Source organism: Balaenoptera physalus, assembly GCF_965194825.1.
Source record: "Balaenoptera physalus genome assembly, chromosome: 11".
NCBI classification, from domain to species: Eukaryota; Metazoa; Chordata; class Mammalia; order Artiodactyla; family Balaenopteridae; genus Balaenoptera; species Balaenoptera physalus.
The window spans coordinates 61,444,458-61,468,468 of NC_138896.1; the positions used below are offsets into that span (position 1 = coordinate 61,444,458).

Sequence of the window (24,011 nt, forward strand, 5' to 3'; positions counted from 1 at the left end):
TTCAAAATGGGGAGCAACACCAGCCCCTTTTGCAACCATACACACAGGCCTGTCCTCATCCTCAGAAAACCATTATCTATTTACACTCTCATTTTCTAGTCACTATTATTATTCATGTTCTTCCTTCCAACAGGCCACATTTAGGAAGAGTGCTTTGTGTCAGTCAAGGATTTCCAAAAAATCGCTGTATCACAACTACTATAAAACTCCAGCGTGCTCAAAACAGCTTTCTTTTACTCTTACTCAGCATCTTCAGATCACCTGGGGTTTGGCTGATCCAGACTCAGCTCAGTTATTGCGTCTTCTCTCTCCTCCTTATCTCTTACCCTTTCCTTGGACCCATGGGCTGCCATGCCATGTCCTTCTAATGGCAAGGACAAGTGGAGGCATACAGAGTTTCCTAGGGCCTTGGGTTGGAGGAACCCAACTGTCACTTCTGTGGGTACTCCACCGGGATGTGGGTCAAACCCATGTCCAGGGATGGAGAAGTGCACTCTGCCCTCAGTAGCAGGGATAGCAAAGCCACCTGCGAAGGACAGAGTGAAGAATGTTAATAATCCAGCCTACCACTGGGCTTAGGATGGCCTCTGCACTACGGAGCCTTTTTTGTCTGGGAGACACTACTAAGTCTTAGAGCTAAACTACCTTCCACATCCCTTCTGCATCTGGAAGTGATGCCTGGCATCTGACCGTTACCATGGCAGGGAGGGGGTCTCATCATGTCTTTTGCTCAGAACTCTGAGGCAGTTTGGCCTCCAACTTCGTTTTTGTGTCTACCTACCTAGCTTCGGAATTTGATGCATCATTTTCAATTTCCACACAGATTTCCACCGGTCCTTTTCAAGGCAGTGCTATTCATAACCCTTAAATAGGTGATGATGAGTCTCTATTTTCAGTCTCATGACGAGTGTGAAAAGACCCACAGCCTGTGTCTTTTTAAAACAACTAATGGAAATGAGTTCACCTCTGAGGAATGTCACAGTCATTACCCTAAAGAGGATTCCAGGTACACCTCAAGTACAGTGACAATTTTGAAAGATTCTGTTTTGAAAATCACACCAAAAAAATGCTTTGTGTTAAGGAGAATTTCACTATACTTTTCTCTTCTCAGAATTAAATGTATAGTGTAACCGCCTTTTTAACATAAAAAGAAAGAGAAGAAAGAGAGAAAACGGTCAACAAGGCACACTGCTCTTTTCAAAGATGAAAACCAAGTAAACCAAATAGTAGCCTCCTTCAAGGAAAGGAGAAAGGGTATTAGAGAGGTGATGTGAGACCGGAGGGAACGGGGAGAGGGAAAAGGCAGAGGAAGGAGGCGAGGAGAGGAAGAGGAGTGAGGTAAAGCAGAGGCTGAGGGACGTTATCCTTCCCGAAACACTGCCCAGGGCTTGTAATCTGTGATAGAGCACAGCTGATCTGCCCTTTTTCTTTACTCCGCAAACCTAACCTCCTGTCTCTACATAATCACCTGAAGATTTGTTTTCTTTAAGCCTCAGCTTATCTTCATTTTCTAAATTCTGGGGAAAGACCACTGCTACTATCCCCTTAGAATGACATTCCAGAGAACGTATTAAAGCAGGTTTTTTCCTTTCAACTGAGAACCAAAGGTTATGTAATGATGGCCAAGAAAAATCAAATCTCATTTGTGCAGTTTCTAGCTGATGGATATTTGTGTAAAAATAAACGGAATCTGGCATCCTCGCTGTCTAGGATTTCTAAGTTGGCACGGACACTCAGAGTTGAGTTTACAGGGTCTCATATGTGTGCCTCGCCTGGCTGCCTAGGCCTTAAAGCTGGAAAGCCTAAACATTTGCCACCAGAAAGTAGCAGTAAAAGTAGACCAGGACCCCAGCCTCATTCCCTGCCCATCTCTTTCTAATTTCCTTGGCTCCTTCACTCATGCCTTCATTCCCTAGTGCCAGCGTTGCCCTTGGCCTTAGACTTGACACCTGAGACTGCTCCTCCCCTGCTGACCTTGCTCTTAGGCCCCTTGGGTTAAGCAGGCACTATGGCATGCCCCCCGCCTCCATGACATGGCTACCCTTTATGATCACCTCCTTTCCAGAAATGTGGTCACCTGTGCAAGCCAAAGATGATCAAGCCAGTCTTTCATGGAGACATGAGAGAAATAAGCAGTTAGGTGTGTTCACCAGCCCCAATGCTGGATGCCCAAGCCTTTGGGTCAACAGGATTCAAGAGCCAGTCTTAGACTAGGAGAATCCTCTTGTACTTGCTTAGAAGAAAAATACTTCCTCCACCAAAACAGTCCACTCTTGCCATCTTTAGGCCTTGGCAGTGGGAGTTAGGGTGGGGGACTCGTCTTCACTGGACACCCAGTACATGTATTCCATCTAGGGCACTCTGTCTTTACAATGAACTGTCTACAGTGACTCATTTCAGGAGAGCATTGAATTTCCTTGCAGTAATCTGCATCTCACTGGAATTGCAAAGACTCGAACAAGTCAATATGTACTATTAGCATAACTAACTCAGTGCATGAGTCCACTCTGTCAATTAAGGAGGTTTTCCTAAGGGACTCCATTCTGACACCTTGTTTCCAAAACTATTTTTAAATTAGCTAAATGTTTTTAGTTGGCAGCCACTTAGAAGACACAGCATATTAAATGGGCACGTATTTTCTAAACCAATATTTAGCAAAAAGGCTGGATTTCATTGCCTAAAATGTCAAGTTTCCTCATACAGTCACTGCAGTCAAAGGCGCATTTACTTTCTAACTGTCCGAGTAGCAACCACTGGGGAAAACAATAATGGCTTTGTCTTGGGTAAGAATCCCTAAAACAGGACAGAGTTAGAGATCCTAGTGAAAGTGGTTTATTATGGGGAGAGCCCGCAGGAGAAGGGGAATCAGAGAAACAGGACCGGGCAGGGGGAGGAGCTAAGCAAGGATGTGGTCTCAGCTGGAGTTGACGTCACATGATTCCACCCAGGGGGAGCTCTGGAACACAGATTTTATCATATCGCCAAGTAGCCCCACCTTGAGACCAGGGTGTTGGCCTTTGTATACTCCTGTCGCTCAGTCATTGGCCATGGCTGCCCCCCAGGGGGCAGTGGGAGTGTGACATCCCAGACAAAGAGGATCCCATTTGGCTGAGAACAATTCTCTGAAAAAGGGCAGCTGTGAGCCATTCGGAGCCAATACTCACAGTGTCAGTACGATAAATAAAATCTAGGCGAGGCACTAACAGCCTCAGTATCTCTGTAAACACACTTTAATGCTACAAGACGCAATATAAAAACATCCTCCACTAGGAATGAATTTGAAATGCAGATGGACCTTGGCATTGTTGTACCTATAACACTGTGTTATCATTATAATGAATAATATAAGGAGAGGAAATATTACATTACACTGAGTCCAGGACCTTTCTGCTATGCTTTTGTTTGACCATTAATTTAGTTGTTTCCTGACCTGTTTGGACCTCATCCGATTCCTTGAAAAAGCCATAAACATTGAAACATTAACCACACCTGGAATGGAAATATTCGCTCACCATTGAAGTTGTTTCTTGGTGGGAAACGCCAAACAGAAATCAAGGGGAATATTAAAAAGCAAATGTAAAATCTATGTATTCTCAGGATGGAATTAAAACTCTTGAGATGCCATCAGTCATTTAGCTGGACAGTTGTTTTAGGAGCTGTGCAGCTTATAAATAAGAAAATACAAGTGCTCTCTAGAACATTTTACTTAAATTTCAGATGTATATTTTCCTTTGGGCTGTGGTATGTGTCCATCATAAAATGTGGTACCTAGACCTCAGTGGTTTGCCCTATGGGATTGTTAATCTCTGGAGTCTTAATTGCTTACAAGTAGCAGTAAGTTAACTGCTACTTTTCTACTAGGGGACAAAAAGGCAACGTAATGCCTAGTCCAACAGAAGTAATTTCTTTGTATTCTTTGCTTATCTGGCCGCCTTGAGAGAGTTGTGTTTCTTCTGGGGACAGAGCTTTAAGTGAAAGTAAATAAAAACTGGAGCACACCCAGGGTAGGGAGATAGTGACCCTGCCGGCTGAGGAATGTTTGCAGGAGGTGGCAATGCTTGGCTGGGAGAAGACTTTGGGGAACACCGTCATTGTCTTCAAATAGCTGAAGTGATCTCATCTGGAAGAGGGTTTAAACTTGCTCGGGGTCCCAGGCGCACAATGATGGATGATACAGTGAGGCAGAGTTCAAGATGCTAAAAGGAAGAGCTTCTAAAAGTAATCCCAGAAGTAGGCTTCGTAGATTTGGGGAGGGAGGATTTTCTATAGTAAAATATGTGTTTGGAAAATGCTGTACAGTACACTCCCTTTGTATAATCACAGCACACGTTAGCATTTGGAAGTCCTGCTATCCTGAAGACAACCAAGTGTTATCAGTGGAGAACAGAGGCAGTGGAGCAAATGGGTAATAACGGAGGTCTCCCTCCTGAAGATTTTCTTTTCCCTAATTCCACTCGGCTGTCATTGAATGCTCTTTGGCATGTCTCTCTTTAATGGACACAGTTTGGAAAGCCTTTACAGTGCCTGCAAAAGCAAGTTCATTAAAGAGTTATTAAGACTTCAGTTCAGATCCCGTGTTCTCAGAGAATATTGTACTCAGCACCTTTTAACTAAAGGGGCACAAAATACTTTTCAGCTAGCGTCTTCCATTAGTTTCCTGAAATTTTACGCCTGCTGCCAAGTATTTTAAGAAATACATTCTCTCTCATTTAAAATGACTTAAATGAAAAAGTAAACCACATGCCTTCCAGCAAAGATTGAGCAGAAATGGATGTTGGTAGGCTCCAAGGAAGGAGGTATGTTAGAGCCTCACACAGAGGTGGAAGCAGCTTCTGTCAGGGGCTAGTGTTATGCTCTGGGACCTCACATGGGACTGCATGGTATCACTTGACCTGCTGCCAAAACAGAAGACAGGACCATGGGAGTTGGAGAGGACTGCCCGTGTTACCAGATTGCTCACCACGCTACCCTGCAACGGTCCTAATGCGTTCTGAGCCCATTGTCAGTGCCCCAGCGTTTTTGCTCTTCCTTCTGGAAGATCTGGGACACCCTTCCTTCCTGCCCCATTTCTCCATCCATGCCAGCACCAAATCAATGAAAAGGCTTTCTCCAGTTCCTGTGGTGACCACTTTCTCTGAACTGTCATGTCATTTCTCAAACAGTCTACCCCTTGAAGGCATGATCTGGTCTGATGCAGGTGCCTATTCCCACAGCAGGCAGCACAGCACCCACCGGCATGTAGTGGGTATTTTAAAAAGAGTAGTGAGTGAGTGGGAAAAAAATCGTCTGCCTTAAATACCAACCAACAGAAATAGAAGAACATGGAAAACTCCCTAATCCCCTTGCAAGCCATTCCCCTGGTGTATCAAGTCTCCAGCCTGCCCAAAAGGAAGCTTGACACAGAAGGCCAATTTTCTCATCTGTCATCTTTCTCTGTATTTCTCCTTTGTGTTGCATATTTTCATGTAAAGTTACTCAGCGCACAAAGTGTCATAACATGGATTCCTTCATTGTGAATTATATCCATAGCCAAATAAAACAGCTTCCTATCCTGTTTAATACTTCTGTCATGAATCCCACTGTTATAATAATGCTTCCACCTTAGTTTTTTTTTTATAGTAATATTTTATTTATTTATTTTTATATTTTTATTTTTGGCTGTGTTGGGTCTTCGTTTTTGTGCGAGGGCTTTCTCTAGTTGCGGCAAGCGGGGGCCACTCTTCATCGCTGTGCGCGGGCCTCTTCACTATCGCGGCCTCTCTTGTTGCGGAGCACAGGCTCCAGACGCGCAGGCTCAGTAGTTGTGGCTCACGGGCCCAGTTGCTCTGCGGCATGTGGGATCTTCCCAGACCAGGGCTCGAACCCGTGTCCCCTGCATTGGCAGGCGGACTCTCAACCACTGCGCCACCAGGGAAGCCCCCACCTTAGTTTTTTAATACTTGCCTGATATGCCTTTATCTACCTGTAACTTTAAACCTTTTTTGTCATGTCATCTAAGTGCTTCTTTTGAAAATAAGCATAATTGGATTTTAGATTTCTTTTTTTTCCCATCCTAAATTTTTCTTCTTAAATGGAAGATGTTTATGCATTAGTATTCATTGTTATGAGTGAAATATTTGGCTTCCTTTTGTCTGGTACTACATGATTTCTATTCTGTGTTTCCTGTTTCCTTCCAGTTCGTGTGTGTGTGTGCATGTGCATGATGTGTGATTTATATGTTCTTTCCTTTTAGAACCTCCACAGTTTGAAAGATATATAATATATTCTTCTCCTAACAATTACCTCTGAGGTTTTCAAAAAGCACTCTTTATTCCACATTTTTCAAGTTATTAAAAAGTAAAATAAATATGATATTTTTATTCCTCTATTATTGCAGATAAGCTTATCCAACTTTTAATCCCAACTCCCATCGTGCCAGCAATAGTATTTCCACTTCTTGTTTTTTGCGAATTAAGTACGGCCCTCTTGTCAATCCATATTTTTATTGCTCTTCCGATGTTTTGCAATTCAGACATTTGAGAATCAATCTTAAGATATACATACCTTTTATAACAAGATTTATACATTGATTTAGACATTTCCAGTTTTAACTGATTTTAGTATTTACCACCAGCTCTATTCTCACGTAACATCTCCATTCTTCAGCTCTTATTTTTGTTTCTCAGTTGTTCAGAATATTTCCAGTAATATTTTTCAAGAGGATATGGCACCAAAGGCATAAGGAAGGACATTGCCATGGGCCCCCTTGCTTGGCTCACGCGTCTCTTGCAGATTGGGGCAGAATGGTGAGCAGAGTCCAATCCGGGAATTCCTGCGGTTTCCACTTAATGTCCCTCAGCCTGTTCTGCGGCTTTGTCCTCTGTCCACTCTGCTCTCACTGAAGCTAGTTGCACACTCTCCCCTTTTACTTTAGTCCATGAAATCCAAAGATCTGAGAACTGCTGCTTTATGATAGTAACTAAATCATCTGTACTATCAGTTCTAACCTTCACTTCTTCTAATAAGGATTTTGATTGTGAAATTTTATTTTTTTGCTGTCCTGTATTCCCCATGCATTCTTCCAGGTTTTTTATTCCTTCTTTTTTTTTTTTGGCCCCCTGAACCACTCAGCATGTGGGATCTTAGTTCCCCAACCAGGGATCAAACCCTCACCCCCTGCAATGGAAGCGTGGAGTCTTAACCACTGGACCACCAGGGAAGTTCCTATTCCTTCTTTTGACTCCTTTATTGTAATATCTGGTTCTCTTTTATTTTATTGTCAACCAAAAGCAGATGCTGTCTATAATTGTCTTCTGTTTAGTATAATATAATTCTTTAAAATGCATCTTCCCTTACAACACTGTGAAAGGAGCAAAGGAGACAGGTGATTAATGCAGTCACGTAGACGAGGTGAATGGCAAATCTGACGGTGTAACCTCCTGAGGGCAGAGGCTGTGGTGTGTTGTGTTCACTGTAGCATCCTCAGCACTGAGTCTGGCACCCATCCTGTAACAGGTGTTCAGTATGAATCTGTTGAATGAATTAATAGATAAATGACTGCTCAACCATTGATGACTATTATCAGAATTATGGTTATGATTATTTTTATTATACACAGAAAAATATTCACAATTAAGAAGGTAGAACTGCAGGTAATCTCAACAGCCATGGATCCATCAAACATTGAACACCAACTGTGTACCGGCCCGGTGCTGGTGTCTAATACCTTCATAAATTCAAGTGAGGACACTGAGAGGTACCAAAGGAGAAGAGACCAGAATTATCTAGAAACTGGAAGAAGTGAGGAGGAGCCCCTCACTCTTTCAAATGAAGACCTGCTGGGCCTCCTCCCATGCAGATGCTGCAGTGTCCACTGGGGAGGGTGGGTTTAACAGGCCTCGTGATGCTCTCACTGGCTTTCCAAGGCCATCCCATCCCACACCCCCATCCAGAGCATCAGACTGGGATGTCCCAAAGCCACATCACTGATGGGAGAATATCTGAGTCCTGTTTGGGGGACTAGTTGGGGAAGTCGGGCACCCAAAGGAACTGTTAGAGGCTGGTTCATCTCAGTGATGTTAGCCATACTTCCACATCTGTTCCTAAAGTTGTTTTTCTTAAGGTACACATCTGCTGACATTAGGAAGGCATGGGCACTGCCTCCCACCCTGTCCTTAAACATCTCATGATTATTGAGAATAAGAAAGGGACCAGGTGGTGATGAGAGAATCTTTATATGCATAAAAAATAAAATAAAAACTTCCCAGCCTGTCAGACACTGCTGCTATCCTATCAGTGTACGAAAGAAAATGAGGGACTTCATTCCTGTGAACTGTTTATTTTACTAGTAACTGACCAAAGTCTTAAGTGGCCAAATTTGAGGGGAAAATTGTGAAAAAAAAGGTAGCCAAAGGAAAGAGACTGTCCCTCTTAAATTATTATCCATCATGATGTTTGCAGATGTTTTGGTGATTTCTTGAATCACAGCATAAACATGATTTCCAGAGAAATAATGTTATTCGTGCCCCAAAGAAGAGATCTGTATTTCAGGAGCCTTTTAAAATCATACCTTAGTGGAAAGAAATGACAGTACAGGAGAGTATTTCCACTGCATAAATAACTGGCCGGACAGGGGAGAATGATAATTCAAGGCAGTCTTTTGTTACATTTTTAGTCATTCTCTGAAGGTCTAGGTCACCAGCTAGATGCTATTTAGTAATATCATAGCCAATAGATTCTGAATATATGTATTTCCATGTTCTTCTGAGACCCTCTGTGCTTCATATATTTCCTCCTTGTCCCACCTACCAAGAAATTAAAAACCTGCCTAGGACAGAAGGAAAGGAGGAGAAATCTATCAAGGTGGAGTTGGGTGGACAGAAAGTAGACGGTGAATTCTGGATACACTTTAAGCCTTTTCTAAATTTGTGGCTGCAAAACATTTTCCTGACTGTGATGTTGCCGATTTATGCCTTCCTGCTTGAGGTTAAGACCAAGCCGTGGCAGAGAAATGTAGAAAGGACCCATGATTAATTCCGTGTTTGGAAGCTAGGGATCTCCTGGAATAGGCCATCTGCTGTTAAAAACAGGGGAGGCAGAGACCTGTTGGAAGATGTGTATCCTGTGCCTGCATTCAGCTGCCAGGGCAGGGAACGCTCCACTGACCTACTTTAGAAAGGTCCCTTTGCTTGTGCAGCCCCAGGGATATCACATAAATGACAGAACTGGGCCAGTAGTAAAAAAAAAAAAAAAAAAAAAAATAGGACAGCCCTTTGTGTGTCTGGGGCTCAAAGCATCCGGCAGGTGTGTGTGTGTATATACGTGTGTGTGTGTGTGTGTGTGTGTGTAAGGGAGACACCTATACACTGTGACCCAGCTATGAAGGACAGAAGATGAGGGGAAGAGAAATACTAAAGCATTTTCTTTGTAGTTGATCAAACACTGTCTGGTTGCTGAACCAGAAAAATAAAGCATAGACTATTCTATCACATGCTAAGCTTACCTGGAAAGATCCAGAAGCCTATAGCTACCCCACACTCCTCGTCCCAACAACATGACAACAAGCAAGCACAGGAGTGCACACGTAGATACCTGCCGGCACGTGTGCTCACCACACACACACTTTACCTTCAATCAGGGAAATGTATGTTTTCATTGACACGGCAAGAACATGGCTTCAAGAGTTTACATCTGCTTCATTCTGATCCCTTACAGTCTAAGATCCAAGCACTGTAATGCCATAAAGAGAAGTCACAAGAATGACTTATTATAACCGAGGCAGGACAGTGAACCAGCTTGACTCTGACCCAGAAGGACTGTATCACTTCACGTGAGATCAGCCTGATAGCCCTCTTTGAGAAGGAGATTTCAAGGAACATTCTCTGAGCATCCATTTTCTCGTTTTAAAAATAGAAATAAAAATATCTCTCTGATAGATGTGGCATAAAGATGCAATGAGACAGTGCCCCAAAGCAGTGGTGCCCACTTAGCAGTAAGGTTCAGGGCTCTTTGCTTATCCCTGTCTTCCTGTCCTGCTGTCCCAGGGGGCACGTACTGGTGCTGGCCGGCCTCTTTCCCAAGCTCTGGTCTCTCACTTCAGCTACAAGAACTCTGCTGCTCAGATGCCTTGTGGATGCTGAAATGCCTACATCTTCCCACAGTGAAGCAAATCATCTCCTTCCCCCATAAAACCTGCCACTTTACTGCTGGCCTCTCCTACTGGGGCACATGGCACCTGCGTGCTCCCATCTACCTGGCCAGAGCCTCAAGGCTATCTTTGACTTCTCCCAGCCCCTCTCTCTAGAAACCCCACCCATGAGCAGCACACTCTGTCAATTCTACTTCTGTGACTTCTCCATGGCCAACTTGCTCCCCTCTTCCCACTGCTCCTGCCTCAGGCCAGGCTTCAGCACATCTCACGTGAACTGTTTCAAGAACTTCCTAAACTATGTTCTTTTATCCATCTCTACTGCCTCATCTTCCCTTGACACTGCTCCCAATCCTCTTCTGAAAGCAAACTGACATCGAATTACTGCTTTTCTCAGGAATGCTTGCTCGACCTGATTGCCCAAAGAATTATACTCAAGCTCCTTAGCTTGATGCTTATTCTAAAACCTCCAGTAGCTGACAAAGGCAAAGAAGGGCTTTGTCCCATCAGATTTATAGAAGTGAAACTTTTTTCACTGCTCTGACAGTCATCATCAGTGGCACTAGTGAGCATCTACAAGTGGATCATTGCAAACAAATTCAAAATACAGAACTGCAAGAGAGAGCCAGGAGAGAGGCAGAATGGGGCAGAGAGGTTGGGGTGGGTATTTGCATTCTGCCTCTACACTTAGTAGATGGAGTGACCTTGGACAATTGCTTTACCTTCTCTCAGTCCCAATTTCTTTTTTTTTAATTTTTATTGAAATACAGTTTGTTTACAGTGTTGTGTTAGTTTCAGGTGTACAGCAAAGTGTTCAGTTATACATATATATAAATATATATTCTTTTTTACATTCTTTTCCATTATAGGTTATTACAAGTTATTGAGAATAGTTCTCTGTGCCATACAGTAGGTCCTTGCTGGTTGTCTAGTTTATATATAGTGATCTGTATATTTTAATCCCAAATTCCTAATTTATTCCTCCGCTGGCTCCCCTTTGGTAACCACAAATTTGCTTTCTATGTCTGTGAGTCTATTTCTGTTTTGTAAATAAGTTCATTTGTATCATTTTTTTAGATTCCACATATATGTGATAATCATAGGATATTTGTCTTTCTCTGTCTGGCTTCCTTCACTGAGTCTGATCATCTCTAGGTCCATCCATGTTACTGCAAATGGCATTATTTCATTCTTTTTTATGGCTGAGTAATATTCCAGTGTGTGTGTGTGTGTGTGTGTGTGTGTGTGTGTGTGTATACCACATCTTCTTTATCCATTCATCTGTCAATGGACACTTAGGTTTTACTTCCATGTCTTGGCTATTGTAAATAGTGCTGCTGTGAACGTAGGGGTGCATGTGTCTTTTCCAATTATGTTTTTCTCTGGATACGTGCCCAGGAGTGGGATTGCAGGATCATATGGTAGCTCAATTTTTAGTTTTTTAAGGAACCTCCATACTGTTCTCCATAGCGGCTGTTACCAATTTACATTCCCACCAACAGTGTGGGAAGGTTCCTTTTTCTCCACATCCTCTCCAGCATTTATTATTTGTAGAGTTTTTCATGATAGCCATTCTGATCAGTGTGAGGTGATACCTCATTGTAGTTTTGATTTGCATTTCTCTAATAATTAACAATGTTGAGCATCTTTTAATCCCAGTGTCTTTCAAATGAGATTGAAAATAACAATACCTACTTCATGGAATTTACTGATAATTAAATACATTGATACAAGTGAATGTTGTTTGTGGATTATAAAACTCAAAAATTGTTCAGTATGATTAAAGCTATCTGTATGTATGAAAGGTTGAGATTAATAGCATGCCAAATTCCTCGGAAAGCACTTTGGAGATGGAGAGACGGGGTATAGCATAGATTGGCCAATCCATTCTTAGGAGAGCTGAGGATAAATACAAATTCTTGAGCCCTAAGCTAGAAGAACAATTCTGAAGAAAGCAAATGAGACTGTGAAAACTGCAGACCTCAGAGAAGAGGAGAAGACAGCAGCAGAGATTATTACTGAGGTCAGGGGTATTCCAGATGGTCATGAGAAAGTGATCATTCAAGAAGACATGTCTCAAAACTTCAAGCTACACACATGTAACAGAAGGAAAGCTTGCTGGCCATGGTGTTAGGACGTGAACTGGTGACCCAGAGGGCAAAGGCTATGGACTCCAAACACAAAGCCCTGAGCCAACCCAACTCCTGTTGCTATTTTTGGAGCTCAGTGTGGGTGAGGGGCGGGAGAAGTAGGGAGAGTTTTTCCACTAGGAGTCAGAAACCGAAATAGGAAAGATCAACAGAAGCATTTATAAACAATGAATGCCATTAATTTTTTTAAGCTAGGAAGGAGTTGGAAAAGATGTAATGTGGCAGGGAGTGAGGAATATAGTCAGGGAAAGATGGCCCAGGGGTCTTCAAACCATCTTGTTCAATTGAACTCATAGTAGGGGACAGATAGCATGGGTTATTTTTCATCAAGTTCTCATGAGTAGAGTTCAACTGTGATGGGAAAAATGTTCCCGTTTTTTCCCCTTTATCAGAAAACTTTCTAACTATTGAGTGATTTCCGAAGTTTGGGGGCAGTTTAAGCTGTATTGCTCGAATTCTGAAGCTCACACTCTTTCTAGTACACCACACTATGAGGACAGGTCCAGATAGTTATCAGCATCTGCTTTGAGGAGGGTTTGAGGAATCAGTAGCAGAGATGGAAGGAGTGATTCCCAGAATCGGCTTTCAGCCCCTTCCTAGGTCAGGCAGTCATCAGATGGAACAGTATTCTGGCCTGGATTGTAGGGTCAACCGGGAGCTTGGAGAGTTCTGGGTCCCAACAAACCAGGATGCAGTCACATTGGAACTTCGGCATGAAAAGCAAGACTGACCAGCTGGGAGCCCAGACAGTAAAGACCTGCAGGCGACTAGAACCCCGTAGTCACGCACACCTCCAGGAGCCAGGGGCCACAAGAAGGAACCTCACTCCTTCCACAGCATGAGTGGAGCAGAACCCCAGCATTCTCTCAGCCTGGGCGCTTCTCTGGCCCAGGTCTGAGTAGGCTGATCATTCCTCACGGACAGGAATGTTCTTTGTGCCAAGCCCTTTCCTGGCCACAGGAGTTCTAGAGGTGAATAAGCCATCACTCCAAGTCAAGGGCCTTTTGTGAAAGGTACCTGGAAACAGAGGAGAGTGTCGGTCCTGAGGTGATGGAAGCAGGGAGAGTGTGTGTGCAGGAGGCTTTGGAAAATCCTTAAAAGGACTTCAAGAAAATGGGAAGCTGTTTAGCAACTGAGCAAGAAAGGCAGAGGAGGCAATGTGAGCAACGCTCAAGCGGCATGAGCCGGCCACCCTTGCCAGGAGCCACAAATGATCTGGTAAAACCAAGGAGTAGCTCAAGGTGGAGCATATTGAAAATGAAGCAAGGAGAGTCAGCAGAGGTCCCATCGGGGAGGGAATCCTACGGAATTCTGTTTCATTCCTTGCGTTAGTGTTTATTCAAAGGCAAATGGCCCATGAATAATGCTAGCTGCATTATAATGCCGGTTTTTATCACCCAGCGGAGGTTTTGTTAAGGCCTTTAGTTTAAAAATACTAACTCTGTCATCTTTACTACTGTTTGCATAGTCCCTAGCCCTTAAATGCCTCTGGTCTGCCCAGGCACTGAAAACACACCCTCCACTTTTGCTCTCATCTGTGGCTCTGAGGCCCTTCTGTGAGCCTGGCTTCTGGCCCTCCGAGGCTTTGCAGACTCTTGATGCAAGCGATCTCCTGATCCCTTGCAGTCTCCTCTCCCAGCCGTGGCCTGTACTGCCAGAGGCTGAGGGGAATCCAGTAGCTAAACCGATAAGAACAGGGGCCTAGAACATCTTTGAACTATCTCATCTATATTTACCTTTGAATCATTTATATATATTTTATGTAATCCAAGAAATATTTATGAATCTATTTCTAGATATTCATATTTATAACATATATATTATTTATTTCTAGATTTTTTAAAGTTTTTTTTCCCATATCATGGTAAGGTACCTTTCTTGTCTAATTTACATTAATTTTATCAAATAAATTGTAGGAGTGATGCCATGGTTGTACAATCTGGAAGCAAACTAATTATCAGTAACAATGTTAACTATTGTTCACCGCTGATTAAGTACCGTACTGATTACATTTCTTTTCTTACACATTTCTTTTTCTTATTTTTACCCATTCTCCATATTGTTCCTCTAGGTAAGTGATCTCAAGGGCAACAATTGTTTTATCTTTAACTCTGATACTATATGAAATTCAACCAAGGGGTAAGCAATGCCTCGATGGCAAAATCTTATCAAAATTAGTCTGGCCAATTGTTTTATAGATATCTGTAATGGATATCATTTCTTTTAAAAAGCCTGTCATCCAATGTAGTTGATTCAGCCATTTGCATTGAGAAAACCCCTTCAATATTTTCTCCTAACATCTATATATAAACTTCTTCATTCACTGGAGCTTCAACACTTGGTTTTCTATGGACAGCTCACTTATCCATAGTGGCAAATGATACCAGGCTCATAAAATGGCTCAGTGCCCAACAGTTAATCAGTGTTGTATTGGTTTGCATTGATCCATTCCAAAATCCATCTCAATATCATAAGTCACATTCTTAACAATTTTCAACTGTAACTCATAGAACTATCTTAGATTTTCCTAGAAGTTCATATCCCAGGGAAGAACTGATGGTTTCTGTGAAGATCTGGCCCCATGTCTTCGCTATATCTCCATATTCCAAGGACCACAGCATTCCAAGGGGCTGACTTGACCTGGTTTCCTGCAAGTTCAACTTTGCTTTTTGTCACAGTAGTACATGAGACTAGTTTAAAGGTGGTACTGATGGTACTGAAAATACTACAATGGAAACTGTCTCATCCTATAACCCAGACTCGCTTCTGAAAGGCAACCACTTTCATCCTTTTTAATTGTTGCTTCTGGCATTCATTTCAGTATTTCTAAATCCTGTGCTTCTACTACTATTTATTGATGAATCAAACATGTCTTGGCTTCCTGCTATAGAGGATGAGGATTCAGCTCTAACCCCTCCAGCAACCCCTGCTTGTTCACTTCTTCCTCACTCTCACTTTCCCACAAGAGTCACATCACAGTCTGCTGCTCCCTTGCTCTCTCATCTCCCCAAGTAGTTTTATCACAATTTTGTGTTAACTAGTCACTTTATACACTATTATGACCATTGCTCACTTCTGATTCTAGTATTGTACCATGATTACGTTTCTTTCCTTACACAGGTTTTATGTTGCTTCATACTGGAAATTGCCTTTTTCATTGCCTTGACTTTTCATGCACCTATAATTGTTTTTTTTATATACTCTCATATATCTGTCTAATGCCATATCTATTATGATATCCAAATCTAAAAAAGCGCTATAAATGTTTAAGTTCCATTTTTTCCCAAGTCTACTGCCTCACTTCATCTGTGGCTCCTGTCTAGGGCTATTACTGTGTTGTCATATGGGCATATCATTTACCTGTCCTCTGTGTTGTTCTTGTGTTGCACACTGAGTCTGATATTTTCCTCTTCCTTGATTTATTTCTTCATCTTTCTAAGGCACATTCTTCAGTAGTTTTCTAAGAAAGCGTGTATGGAAAGTTAAATATTTTTAACTCCTGAGGATCTGAATATGTGTTTATTCTGCCTTCATACTTGTTAGTAATTTGGCTGGGTATAAAATTCTAGGTTGGAAATTTTCTTCTTGCAGAATTTTGAAATTCCACAGTTTTTGAAGCTCCATGACTTTCTAGTTTCCAAGCTGCTATTGGGAAATCCAATCTTCCTCTCTTCTGCTAAATTGCTTACCACACCTTCAGTTGCTATCTTCCAAATGTATGTTGAACTTTCTTCTACTCTTGCCACTCCTCCCAGTAACTCTGTTATTTGGGCGTTTATACCATTTTTTTTATTCTTGCTAATTTTAGTGGGGTTTTGGTATGAATAAGTGGGAAACTCATGTTGCCAGTCCACCATATTTACTCAAAATCCAGTAATATCTTTATTTTTCCAAGTGTGTAAATCCATGCCATCCCCTTTGCATATATTATGATGCTATTACTATTAGCATCCCTGAGAGTAGTTAGTACTATTCCCATTTTATGATGAGACAGCTGAAGCTCCAAGAATGTTAGTAGTTTTCTTAAGTTTAAAGAGCCCACATGAGACAGATTCAAATTTAAAATCATGTTTTTCCCACCCTACTGAGGCATAACGGTCACATTCAGTGATGCCTTTGTGATGCAGATCAGTGGTGATAAAACAACTTAGATTATAGCTTCTCCATATCTTGCTACAGTAAACTAATGCCACTGCTGGGATGTAAATTATTCCTTTGAACTAGTCTCTGAGCCACAGAATACAAGCTTGCCTCTTCAATCACTTTTGTTATTCCATGGTAGAAATTGGAACACCTAAAACCAAATAATTGCCGGTGGTCTGACTCATACAGTGGAGTGTTTTAGAACAAGCAAGGAAAAGTGAAATTATGGTGTTCAGGTCTGAAGGAAAATATACCTTAACATATAATGGCTCTATTTCAGAGTCCAGCACACAATGAAATAACTTTCCTCTTTGAAGCTTTTACTTACATTCTGACATAAGGCACAAGTAGCATTCTCTATTTGAAAACAAAAATTAAGTTACTGCCTTCAAAGTCCAGTCTTTTGAAGACATTGCAAACTTTCAGCTAAGTGGTTATTCTCAAAATGAAAAAGAGATTTTCCAACTAGTATTTATGAACAAGCACACATACCCAGTAATTTATGGTGTGTTTATATGTCACTTCGACTTTCTGTGTTTATAACAGCAGACACACTTTGTGTTAAATGTTGCCTTCGTGAAGGGAGTTTTCAGGTAATACCTCCTGAAGGGTTTCTAGGGCTTTGTCCAGTCAAGAGTTTTCCTGTTGCTTTTCTCAGCTGACTGTCAGGTTCTCATAGTCCCTATTTTATCATCTCATTATCCTCAACTGCATCCTCATGTAGGTTAAACAAGCCAAATAAAAGGAGGACATGTTTGGGTCAAGCAGGGAAAGAGTGAAACTAAGCAGGACCTCCTCTGACGTGAGGCAAGTCATTCTACTGCTTGGACCCTCAGGCTTCTCGTCTGTGAAATAAAATCATACACATACACCATTGTAAAGCAATTATACTCCAATAAAGATGTTAAAAAAATAATATAAAATAAAATCATACACATAGATGATCTCCAAGTCCTCTTTCAGCTCTTGAATGCCATTCCTACACCATCGATGAAATCAACTTAAATTAATTATCTAAATCAGTCACCACTGATTTCATTGTGTGTGTGACTGACTACAAAAGAATTCGTTCATTAATTTCTTTAATACGTATTTATTGGGCATCATACCCAGAGCTGGGTATACAGTAGCAAATGGACAGACTCAGTCCTTAGCCTCATTGAGTTCATAGTCCAGAGGAAAAGACAAAAACGAACTCTCAAATAAATAACAACTGTGATAAATCCTGTGAAAGATAACAACAGAGCGCTGTGAAAAGACTAACAGGAAAAAGAGATAATTTAGAGTGGAGGAGGGGGAATGTTCCCAAGAAGACCTCATTGAAGAAGTGACAAGCGGCCCTAAGGATGAGGACAGTGAAACAAGTGAGGAGCTACAGACAAGCATTGCAGGCACACAGGGCAGCATGTGTAAAGACCCTGAGGGATTCAAGAGCTCATGCATTTAAGGAACTTGAAGAAGGTCATGTGGCTAGACCCTGGTGAACAAGAGGGGTCGGCCTGAGACAAAGTTAGAAATGGGCTCCCACCAAATCATACAAAGTCTCGCCACCATGGTGAGCATTTTGTATAACATCAGAAAAGCAGGGAGAACCTACCGAGAGACCATTAAGTAGGAGGTTCTACACACAGTGGAGGAAGGCAAAAGTGGATAAGGCAATTCAGTCAGGAATTGGTCCGGACAAGGCATGGTGATGGTTTGGAGGAGGCAGTGGTGGAGAAGAGGGTGGATTTTCTGTGTGTTGGGCTGTCCTAGCTTTGTGTCTGTGGTCAGCTATGATATACCGGGAGACCTGTGACCTCATGTGTCAGGGCCTATGGACATATTAATTCCTACTGAGGGAGGCTCGTTGCCTTTCCAGCTGGTCTTCTTGGGCAGCATTCCACGTGATCCATGGAAAGTATTCACACATCCTTTTGCTGACAAGCTTTTAAGGTGCGGGCCTTGCCTATATGGCTATTTCTCCTTGGTAGGCTGGCAGGACCACTGGTCACCCATATCCCTCACCTACACGCTCCCATGGGTGTGGCCACAGCCATGTGTCCAAATCTCCTCAAAATCCCTCTCAGTAGGAGGAGACTGAGAAGAGAAGAAAGCACCTCCTTCTTCTCATTATGTAGAGAAGCATAGTTTTAGGGATAAAACTAATAGTGCCTCAACAACTCTACAAAGAAATTCTCCCTCCAGTCTCCCACCTCCCTTCCGCTTTTCCAATAGGCTTGATTTGCTTGGTCACCTAAGCACTGTGAAATCCATTTTGGCGCCTCATTTTTAAGACCTCCTTGGAAGCCTACTACCTCCTTTTCATAAGTCAGAGCAGATGGCACCTCTTGTCCTGTATCCTCTGTCCTGGAGTCAGTGGAGACAGAAGACATCCCATTTTAACATCCTCTCTTCGCCTCCATCCAGCCACTTTCTAAAACAACAAATGAGGTGCCCAGCACCACTCCTGTCTTCCTGAAGCTCCCACATCCCGCCCTCTGGTCTGTCCTCCAGATGCCTCTCCAGTGCTGCTGCCTTGGGCCTTGGTGCAGGCCAAGATTTTGGACACAGTGGCCAGGATGACTCTCTGCCTCTCCTCCCTCCTCTGCTTGCTTTCTTCTCACCCGTTATGGCACCCTGTCCCAGGACACTAAGTGACTCACTGCAGGGGTAGTTTCACTGCCCCCCACCTCCTCTTCCTTTTCCCCCAGGCAGGGGCTGGTGTCTGATCAAGCCCTCTATCCCCCACTTTAGACCATCATCAGCCCTACTTTCACACAGACCACGCTGTCGCCCCTTTATTGGTCACTTTCCAGAGAGTTTGCCCAATAGTTCAGACTGTGTGATGGGAATTCAGGTAAAAATGGGTAGAATTTCAGGACTTGGACAACTCAGCAAGATACACAGAAGAGCAGAAATGTGATCCACATGAAGAGCAAAGAAAGTGGGATTTGCGAGCTTGAATTGAGTGAGCAATGAAAGCAGAGGAGGTTGAGATTGTCTGGAGGAATAAACAAGAAAGGGGCAGAAGGAAACCAGAGCTGATACTTTGGGTAGAAAGTATGGAAGAAGGTAAAAGAATCTACTGTAATATTTTGTCCATTTTTAAATGTTCATATAAACATCACAGGAAAGAGGAATTAGCTGGGTTATGGGAATGGCCACTTTTTCAGTGATTTCATACAAGTTGCCAGGGAAGAGTAGGTTGTATCCTAACCAAAGCTCACCATGTATCTGACAGGAACAAATGCTAAGCATGGACTGCGCTGCAAGGCCTGTAAGATGAGTGTCCACCACAAGTGCATGGACGGCCTGGCACCCCAGCGGTGCATGGGCAAGCTGGTAAGGGCTGGTGCCCAGAGTGTGCCCCGGAACCGCTGCTCAGGGCCCCTGCCTGCCCGGTGAGATCACTCCATTCAAAATATTTCACGGCAGCACCCTGAGAACTGGACACCGGGAAGGTACCCCGCACGTCTCTGGCTGGACAACTTGGCTTCCTAGTTGGCATAAAGATTGAGCAAGGAGGAGCTTTGTCAACTTAGGAGATGCATGTTGCACGTGTGGAAAGGGCTCAGTGTCCTTCATAGAGTGGACAACTTGTCCTGGGTTGGCACTTTCCCGGTTTTAGCATTGGGACTGTCCAGGTTTTGCAAGTAAAAAGCAGGCATCCCAGGAACCCCCTCAGCCCCAGCTTAATTGTCTGACAGCTCAGTGCGTATCAAGAATGATATAGAGATGAACCGCCCCACAGAAGTGGAGAGAGTAGTAAACATCTTTACCACTGTAACAGATCATGGTGGCCAAACCAAGGGCTGGGGGCTCAGCCTGGCCCATCCTGGGCTGATTGTCGCATCTCAGGGGTGGACTTCAATACTGGTGCCACACAATGATAAAAAAGCCACCCAGAACACTTTTGAGAATAGTTGAAACTAAGATGGCCAAAGAATTATAGAAGGGACCAAGAATGTCTACCCTAGACATACTTAGGGCATGACAGCTGTCTTCAGAAAAATTTAAGATCTGTCACACAGAATTCTGTCATCCTCTGTGGCTTCAGGGAAAAGGCCTAGGATCAGTAGGTTCCAAGTCTTAACCATCAGAGATCATGTCACCAAAGACCTGCCTCCAGGATTAGTGAGAGTTCCTGCTATCCACATCCCCAGCAGTGTTCACAGGAGGATACCACTTGCCAGGAACATTGGAAGGGATTCTGGAATTCTAGTAGGGGTGGGACCCTTAAGTTCCCTTCTAACACTGGGGTACAGTAAGTCAGGATTCTTAGAGAGTTCATCTCCGTACTCTGATTGGCAGTGTCCTTTTCTCCAAAACCCCTGCCTCACGTGCTCCCCTCCTCCTCCTCCCGTGGTGATTCCCACAAGCCAAGGCAGAAGCCACGGATGAGAGGTCAGAAAAACAGAACGGAATCTAGAACACAAAGCTCTGCGTAGAGCTCATCAGACATACAAGGGACTTCAGGTCTACCTATGAGGTCTGCTTGCCCATGCCCAGGCCTTCTAATGATGTTAATAAACCACGTGGTGAAATAACACACAATGGTCCATTTGTATCCTGGGAAATAATGAGCCCAACATAAAGGAGGCTGCAATGTGCACCTGCAGAGGAGAAGCAGGACGGGGGAGGGCAGGGCTGGGGGCTTGCTTTCTGGAGGGAGTGGAGCTTGCTTATTGACACCTGTACCTCCCGACCCGACCCCAGGGATAAATTATAGGACGTGTCCGCGTCTTAAAGGGAGACACGGAGGCACCCCTAGAGGAACCAACTGGTTTCATTTTTAGAGTTCTCGTGGGGTTTTCTCCATCTCATCAATAACATTGAGCCCTTCTCTTTCTCATTCTGTCTCCAGCCAAAGGGGTTTCGGCGTTACTACAGCTCCCCCTTGCTCATTCATGAACAATTTGGATGCATTAAAGAAGTTATGCCCATTGGTGAGTTGGGACCCGGTGGGCTGAGCTGGGTTTGGAGCAGTGACGTCAGAGCTGATGGCTGCTCTTCTCCCAGGTCCCGGTGCTGCCGTACCAGTGGGGGGCCAGGGGGTGGCATTCGTTTGGTGGCTAATTGGGTTATGGTTGTTTGTTTTGCTGGAGGGGAAACTTAAGGTGAACCAAATTCTCCAGAAATTTTTGTCCTCTCCCTGATGAAGCTTCAAAGAACCCAGGTCCCAAAGGCCATCAGCAGCATGGCAGAGTGGAAGGAGCATGGAGCCTGGCGTCCCATAGACCTGGGTCAAAGCCCAGCTCCTCCATTGGCCAACTGTGTGTCTGAACAAGCTACTCAACCTGCTGGACCCTATACAATGAAAACAGCAATGGCTGCTTTGCATAATTTTTTGTAGAAAATAGGTATACATTATAAACCAATGCTTGGAAGGAGCTTACTGAATATTGTTTATTCTTTAATGAGGAAAAAAATGTCTAATATTTTTAGGTATTTCTGGCTTGAATATATTCCTCAACAATATCTTTCAGTTCCATTTCTTCTCCCTTTCTGAAAATCTCTACATTTATGTTTGCCTTTTGGTGGGGGCAGGGGGAGGAACTTTTAAACTAGAAATTTACAAACTAGAAAGCTTTTAATTAGAAACTCCAGGAAGCCTGGTAATGTCCAAGTCTTTCAAAACGGTTACCTCCTACTGCAGACTTTGTGTCACGAGACTTCGTACCTTGGTGAGCAGGGCCTTTCACTAGAGGAAATAAAGCTGGTCTCTGGGAAGAACCTGGGCACTGGAGTCCTGCGGGTGGATAACAAAGAGGAAAGCCAGTCAATCAGCAAAGGTTTGGGAGCACAGAGGGCTGAGTGCAGAGGAGGGACCTGGGAAATGGGCACAGGTCTTGGGGCAGCATGCGAGGAAACTTGACCACAAAAGCCCCATTTTCCCAGGGGTAAGAGGGTCTCTTGTGCAGGACCTACTTTTCGAGCCATTAACCCGGGAGGTATGATAGGTGGTTATCTATCCTGACCGTGATATGAGGAAACCCTTCTCTCAGGTGAGCTTTCTCTTCTGCTGCAGCCTGCGGCAATAAGGTGGACCCTGTCTATGAGACCCTCCGCTTCGGCACCTCCCTGGCCCAGAGAACCAAGAAGGGCAGCTCTGGCAGCGGCTCCAATTCGCCTCACGGAACCTCGGTAATTGTCCTCTTCCTCCCTCGGGCACCGTGCAGTGTGGGTCCCACCTAAATGCATCAGGCGGGGGGAGTCTCTTGGGGGTCAGGCAGCCTTTAAAAGGAGCTCCAAGTGCCTTTGGGCCACTAAAGGTTAACCTTCTGGGGCCAACCCCCAGAGATCCTTTTACTTTCCTCCTAAAGAACAAGCTCCTGGCCTCAGGCTCATTGACTCTCTCTCCCTCCCCCTCCCACCACTACTAGCTTATCCGCCCGACACATAGAAAGGTTCGGCCCAAACAAGGGGCAGAAGCAGAGAAGTCCCAGTTGTGTCCAGTTCTCCTTCCAGCTACATCCCAGTTCAAGAATACAGCCATTTCTCACATTTTCTCAGTCCTGTCTCTCTAAGGCAAGGTGCACCCTTGGATTTCTTTCACACAAACACTGCCCTCCCCGGGGAGAGGGCGGGGAATGGAGGGGGGGGCTTCCCTCCGTGGGACACACACCCTCCCAAGCACCTCTCTCTTATGTTTTACCTGATCTAAAATGAGTGTTGTGTGCATCTCTGTGGCCTGGTGTCATCATCCTCTCTCTGGCTTTCCCAACCAGAATTTCTATGAATGCCCCAAGATGCCACACAACTCTGTAGCAGAGAGAAGGCTCCCCAGAGATGGGCCTGACCTGCCCGCATGAGCAGCGATGTCTGCTGCTGCGGTTCTGAGCTCTTGCTCGTCACAGCAGGGAGACATCCTGAGAAACACTCCGCGGGAGACAGTGAACGTTTTCGCCTCCACATTTGTGACTGATGCTACGAGCAGAAAGACCATCACAGGCATAATTGAGGGATGTCCAGGCTGCTTTTGTGTCTAAAACAGCTTTGTTTCTAGCAGTGTCTCGACCCTACAGACTGGTTTTAGGGGCAAAAAGCATAGTTTGTTCAATGTCAGTAACATGTTCGTTCATCATATTCCACTTATACTTCCTGGCACTGGTTCCATCAGTAAATATTTCTCGGAATTTTGCTCTGTGAAGGCTTTGTTCTGAGAGCTGCAGGGAGACAAAGACAAATCAAATTGTACTTAAATATCTGTCACTTCACTCTTTCCCCAGAGTCCAACTTGCCTCAGTGGAAGCAAACAGAAACAATTGATTGCTACTTTAACATGACTTTGCTTCCTTCCTGCAGGGTAGGTAGTAATGAACTTCAGCCTCTTGCCATCCTGGCAGTATTGTTATATCCTAAAGCGAACATATTCCCACATAGCAAAGGTTGATTTTCTTCCAGGGCTGTAGAGGCATTTGCTTTACATTGTTGGGAAGTTGCTGCCTGGCTGTTTCTAAATCGTTAGGTCTCTTCTCAAGTGCTTTCAAATGTTCTAGAATAGAGAAGGCTTGACGGCTTTGGGAAGATCAGCAGAAACCAAATTCGAAAACTTTCTAGGAGTTGGTTAGCTAGTTTAGGAATAATCTTCAGTTTTGTAAGATTAAATT

At 43.7% G+C, this 24,011-nt stretch overlaps 1 protein-coding gene across 4 annotated transcripts in view; it reads left to right on the forward strand.

The window, feature by feature from the left end:
* STAC (SH3 and cysteine rich domain) overlaps positions 1-24,011 on the forward strand; it is a 100,557-nt gene that overhangs the window by 40,303 nt on the left and 36,243 nt on the right. For 3 of the 4 annotated variants that reach the window (XM_082412947.1, XM_082412946.1, XM_082412945.1), the window contains exons 3-5: positions 19,643-19,743; positions 21,266-21,347; positions 22,430-22,545. In XM_082412947.1, the coding sequence (XP_082269073.1) occupies positions 19,643-19,743; positions 21,266-21,347; positions 22,430-22,545 (299 nt within the window). The remainder of the gene's footprint in view (positions 1-19,642; positions 19,744-21,265; positions 21,348-22,429; positions 22,546-24,011) is intronic. The other variant, XM_082412948.1, reaches the window with a different exon arrangement.